Raw genomic sequence first — 6,000 nt, 5'->3', positions numbered from 1 at the left:
AAGAACATACAAGTTCACTACTACACAATATAAAATAAAAGAAGTGTTGGAAATAATGATAAATTCAAAATGAGTGATGTCCAATCAGTAAAATCATATTGGGAAAAAAGACGAGCGGCTGTTACAGAAGTGGATGCAATGAGATTTCAAAATTTGGTTTTGTTTTTGAGATCATACAATTTTTCAGTTTTAATAGCTTTTATGTGCAATACTGCTAAATCACTCAAGATTTTTAATGCTTCTTTAACAACTGTTACTTTCTCTTTGCCCAGGACATTTTTACATGACTTCAAATGAATTTCCATGACTTTGAATGAATTCAATTTTCCATGACTTTTCCAGGTCTGAAATTTGCTTATCTTTTTTCCATGACTTTCCAGGATTTCCATGACCCATACGAACCCTGAATGAAAAATAAAAGTAATAAAATAAATTCAAATCACCAGTCGAGAAGTATTAAAATACCGTAAAATCAATTGTAGTTTGAGTCATGCATTGAAGTAATCCACCTTGAAACATCATGAAAGGCAATGGAAGTATAAAAAATAGAATTATATGTAGAGATTAAAAATAAGTGCTTTATTATGGTACCCAAAGATAGTTTCTATACAAATACGTTACAATACAAATATACATGTCAGCAAAAACAGTAGTTAAAGCAATTGCGAAGCAATGTTAATTACAGTCACTGTTGGTGAAAAAAAAAAAAAATTACAGTATAACATAGTTACATATATATAAACAAAACAATAAAAGCATTGTGGCACAGTTCATCTTTTTAGTAAATACTCGTTATGTAAATGAGCAACAAAGCTGAACCTGTCAGCTACTTTGTCAAAATACCATACCAGATGGTATTTTATATAGATCAGATACATGCTTCCATAACTTATCAGGTTTCCTGGTTTTTAAGTGTAAATAACAATAAGCTCTACAGTCTTGAGTTCATAAATACTACTGAAATTCCAATTTACGTTTAAAAAAATGTATGTCAATTAAAAGTGAATAAAAGCTGAGAAGGTATGAAAGACTGCCATTAAAACATAAGTAAAAAAGTGGAAAGTCAGATCTTTTCAAAATCTTTGCGAGCATTTCGAAGAACAATATAGGGAACTCCTAGTTCAAATCTGAAAGAAGAAAAATCATTAGAGAAAAATACAATTGTTATGTGATTTCATTTTAATGGTGGGCAATGAGGTGAAAATCCTGTACTAAAATATGAGAAGTAAAATGACAATGTAATTAAAAGTACAAATGAGGCAGTGAGAAGCAAAGGGATGTAAGTGTCAAAATTAAAAAATTTGGAGATAACCAATTTAAATAGTAGGGGAACCTCTTATCTGTCTTGGGGCAAGAGATAATACTGGTAGTCCTGACAGGTGCTGCTGTACAACATGATCTAGAAAAAAATTTCAATGGAAACCTACCTAGGAATTTATTTTTAAACGCATTTTACTCAAAACTGGAAAATCTTCACTTACATCCCTTTGCTTCTCACTGCCTCAAATGGTGAAAAAAAAAAATACAATTTGCAAACAGGTGTTTTCATGATTTGCAAACAACTAACAAAGTAAGCATCTTCCATCGCTTAAAATAAATAAAAAATAAGAAAATAAAAAAGGTCTGGAGCAACACAAAACCTTGCCCCAAGTGAACAGAAGATTGTACGTCATTTGCCCACTTTTGTGTTGTTGTGAACTTCTCTCTCTCTCTTTTGTTGCTGCCCTGGTAGAGACTTGCTTTGTTACACTGGGATAGCTGTTTGCAAATATCATCTTTACCAATTGACAAACAGTTAATCGAAAAAACATCCATTTAAACCAAAAATCTAACTTCAAAATAAAAAAAAAAGAAAATTAATTTGAATTCTGAAATTTTGAATTCAAATTATGTTTTTTGCAATCGCGAACTGAGACAGGACCCTACTCATTGGAGTTAGTTTCTAGAAACAGCTCCTGTCCCCCCCCCCCCCAAGCCTGTCTCTTCTCCTGCGCGGTTACGTGTGCATAATTGTGTGTGCAAGTGTGTAGGCTTGTGTGTGTGCGTAGACCTGTGTGTATGGACGTAGGCGTGTGTGCGTGCTTGTGTGTAGGACATGGACGCCTCGACCAGGAGAAGCGGATAGCTCAGGACCGGAGCAGCCGTGCCGCGCCGCCTGCAGATGATGGTAAGCGGTGGTGCTGCAGAGGCTTCTGGTTCAAGCTGAAAAAGGCACGGACCTCAAAAATGGTCAAATGAGAAGAATAAGCAATTGTGATTGCTCAAAAAAAAAAAAAATTAATTTGAATTTTTGGCATCTTGAATTCAAATTATGTTTTTCGCAATCACGAGCCTGTGTGTTTGTGTAGGTGCATGTGTGTGGGTGCGTAAGTGTATGTATGCATGTGTGTGAGTGAGTGTTGTGTACGTGCGTGTGCGTGTAGGTGTTCGTGTGTGTGTCTAGGCGTTCGTGTGTGTGTGTGTAGGCGTTCGTGTGTGTGGGACATGGACGCCACCGCCCAGCAAAAGTGGATTCCGGTGAACAGTGCTCAGGACCAGCCGCGCCGCCGCCGGTGGACGGTGGTGCTGCAGGTCTGGTCCAAGCTGAAAAAGGAACCACAACGCCAAAGACAGTCAAATGAAAGCAATAAGCAATCGTGATTGCTCAAAAAACAAAGAAAGTATCTATTTTAAAAAAGTATTGCTATAAAATGTGATATTAAAAATGAAGTGTAAACAAAAATTGAAAAATTAATTATACTTCATCTATTTTGAAGGAAAATCCATTTAAAGAGTATGTGGAAAATATGATATGTTGCACACATGTACAAAGATTAATGTACAAGTTTAGAATACAATTATGGTTATGACTATTAAAAAAAGACCAGTAGTAGAAATCAATGAACTTTTTGCAACATAATCAGAAAGTTACAATTATTTTACTTTCATTCCATAAAAATCCAACCCCGATGACAAAATGGAAAGTCTAAAACTTGAGTACATTCTGCACAGTCCAAATACACTTGTTGAAATAAACTTAAGCCTCAAATAGTTATATCTTTTGCATTTCAGGTAGTGTGTCAATTAATGTTTCCCCTTTGTAAGGTCAAAAGATGCATTTTTAATATACTTAAAGCAGATCTGTTAACATTCAAACAGATTAAAAGCACGAGGCGTGTTTTTAAAGTAAGGTCTGTTTTGAAATAAAAAAAAGAACAAGTACAGTGAGAGCAAAGAAATTTATTGCACAAAAATCCACCACCTTTTACACTATTTTTCAACATTGCACCCGTGATTTTCCAAGCATTTGTCATATTGTGGTACAGGTTTTTGTATACCTATTCGTACAAAGTTGCCGCCTGTGTAGTCAACCATGAGGACTCTTACAGGGCTTTGGCTGGGACGTTTCTGAACATTCTCTAGTCTGCCCCCCCCCTCGCTTGCAGCAATTTTCATTTGTTTTGGTATCTAAAATCTTTCCTAGACGGTCTGTTGCACAACAGCAATAATCTCAGAGAATATGTCATCCTCTGGTTGACTACACAGGTGGCAATTTTCTATGAATAGGTATACAAAATACTGTACAAAGCTGTGACAAATGCTGGGAAAATCACGGGAGTAATGTTGAAATATAGCGTAACGGTGGTAGATATTTGTACAATAAATTTCTTTGCTCTATCTGTACTCGTTCTTTTTTAATTTCAAAACGGACCTTACTTTAAAAACGTCCCATGTAGTTCATAGTTACAGTGCAATTTAATAATGTATTTTATCTATCGGCTTCTGGTGAATCTCTGCAAAATTTTTGATAAGAAAACCAGGTTTCCTGTCATGTATATGAGGAATCTATAATTTACAGAAGCACAACACAGATAGATTAAAAGATATTTCCTGTTATCAGCCTAACTGCATGAAATTTTGCAGAAATTGGTTTATTTGGATATAACATCAGAGTTTAAGTGGGTACCAGGGAAAAGACAGTTTTTTTCGGGAAAGAAATTTTGAAAATTCAATAGAATTTTCAAGCAGCTTATAAAAGGATTTTTTTTAACCTTTTAAACAGCAATATAAAGTTTAATGGTTTTATGCTTCAACTTCAACTTAAGTAACTTTTTTTTAACAGTTTATGAAACACAAAATGTAATGAACATTTGACTAACTAAACCCTTTTAGGTAGCTGTTTCAAAGTTGCTTCTTTTATCAGTACAAAAAATATAGTTTACATTAGACCAGACATCAAAAACTAGGAACGAACAAAAACAATCAGAACTTTTTGCACTGCTGAAGAAGCTCAATTACAGCTTTTATCAACAGCAGCTTGCTGCGATTCAATTCAAAAATTATATTTTAAAAATAATAAAAAATCAGATAGTCACCAATGAACTATATATATATATCTAATAATAAAAATCTAACAGGAAAAAAAATAACTTAAAAAAAATTGCGATTTGAAAAAAAAGACACATTTTGGAACATATTTTAATTATTTTGCTTCTCTATGCTTAATATTCTCTGCAATAAAAATGCTTTAAACGTTGATTATAATCATTTAATGATAGAATATTATAACTCAACATATTTGAAATCATTAACATTAAACATCTCTAAGATAAACAAATATTCTAAACACTTAATCATGTAAATACTCAGCACACATACCTGTCTGATGGCCAGAATTTCATCACAGGAAGCTGCTCTGGTACCGATTCACAAGCATCAAAATAAGCAAACAAAACACAGGCAGAGTAAGCAGCAATAGCTATTAAGATATGCCATGCACCATGCAAGTAAGGAAAGTTCAATTTTGACCAAATTTCGCAAAAGAGCCGATCATTGATCCAGCACATTAACGCAGCCATCCACACCCAAGCACATCGATATCCAAGTTTAACAACTCGCATGTTTCTGCACCTAAAAAGTGCATTTAACAACATAAAAACTTTATCTCCAGGCACGTTAATAAATAAAATAAACAACAAAAACACAAAATAAACAAATTAAAATATTTGTTTTTAAAGTAAAAGCAAAAAAAAAAAAAAGTAAACAAAAAAAAATTTACAAAAATTTTCTGAAAACAATGTCACAAAAAATTTAGTTTTTAGACATTCAAATGAAAATAAGTGAAAACAAACTTAAATTTTGCAAAATAAACTTGTGTTTTTTTCTGTATCAGTTTTTTCTAGTGATTTTTGAATGTGTTCACGTGAAATCATAATTAGAGCTAAAAATGAAATGAAAACTCCAGTCTAACTGTAGATATTTGAGTTGTCTCAACTTCAATTGAAAAACAAAAAGCATTTGAATTAAAGGTAACAACCTAAACATTAGTTACAAATTACGTGACTATATTTCAAAACATAAACATTAAAAATTACACATAAAACCCTTTACTGACATTGCAGGATTTGTTCAAGAATTGTAATTTTTGGGCATTATTCACAAAACTTGCTTTAAAGTTAACTTGCTTTAGTGTGGATCCCACATTACTTCCTTTTACATCAAATAATTAGTGTATTTTAATAACTCAAAGAATGAGTGCATTACTTATGTACGAGCGTAAGAAGCAATACATTGAAAATGAGTAATTTTTTAGACATTTTCCTACACTTATAAAGTGTATGGTAAACATAGAGAATTGTGCAAAATGTTTTCAAACATAAAGAAAAGTGATGTTTCTATTAGCATCTGTGAAAGAGTTGGATACAATGCTTATTTAATTGGTTTTTTGATATTTTAGTGTGTACTTGTTAATATGGAGCTATTATAAGAGTGGATTCCTAACTTTTTTCCTTTGCTTTTTTACACACGCACTTAAGTGAAAAGTTTAAGCAGATATAGTAAAATCCCTTTTATGTGTCTATCAAGGGTTTATGTTTACGCAAGAAATCAGAGCGGTCAACTTTTAAAAATCCAAAATTGCAGCAACATTTTGCAGGGGGGGGTCGCCGCTTTATAATTAAATTGTGGTGAATTGTCAAGCATGTAAAGAAGAAAATAATGATACTTAAAAAATTTCAAGTA

At 32.9% G+C, this 6,000-nt stretch overlaps 1 protein-coding gene across 1 annotated transcript in view; it reads right to left on the bottom strand.

Moving 5' to 3' along the window:
- Window positions 1–585: 585 nt before the first annotated feature.
- LOC129221755 (alkaline ceramidase 2-like) overlaps window positions 586–6,000 on the bottom strand; it is a 33,411-nt gene continuing 27,996 nt past the window's right edge. The window contains exons 5-6 of the mRNA XM_054856191.1: window positions 4,639–4,890; window positions 586–1,127 (exon numbers count right to left, since the gene is read on the bottom strand). Of these exons, the coding sequence (XP_054712166.1) occupies window positions 1,064–1,127; window positions 4,639–4,890 (316 nt within the window). The 3' untranslated portion in view covers window positions 586–1,063. The remainder of the gene's footprint in view (window positions 1,128–4,638; window positions 4,891–6,000) is intronic.

Source organism: Uloborus diversus, chromosome 1 (genome assembly GCF_026930045.1).
Source record: "Uloborus diversus isolate 005 chromosome 1, Udiv.v.3.1, whole genome shotgun sequence".
Lineage (NCBI taxonomy): Eukaryota > Metazoa > Arthropoda > Arachnida > Araneae > Uloboridae > Uloborus > Uloborus diversus.
Note: the sequence above shows the minus strand (reverse complement) of the source record. Positions and strands in the feature narration are given on the sequence as shown.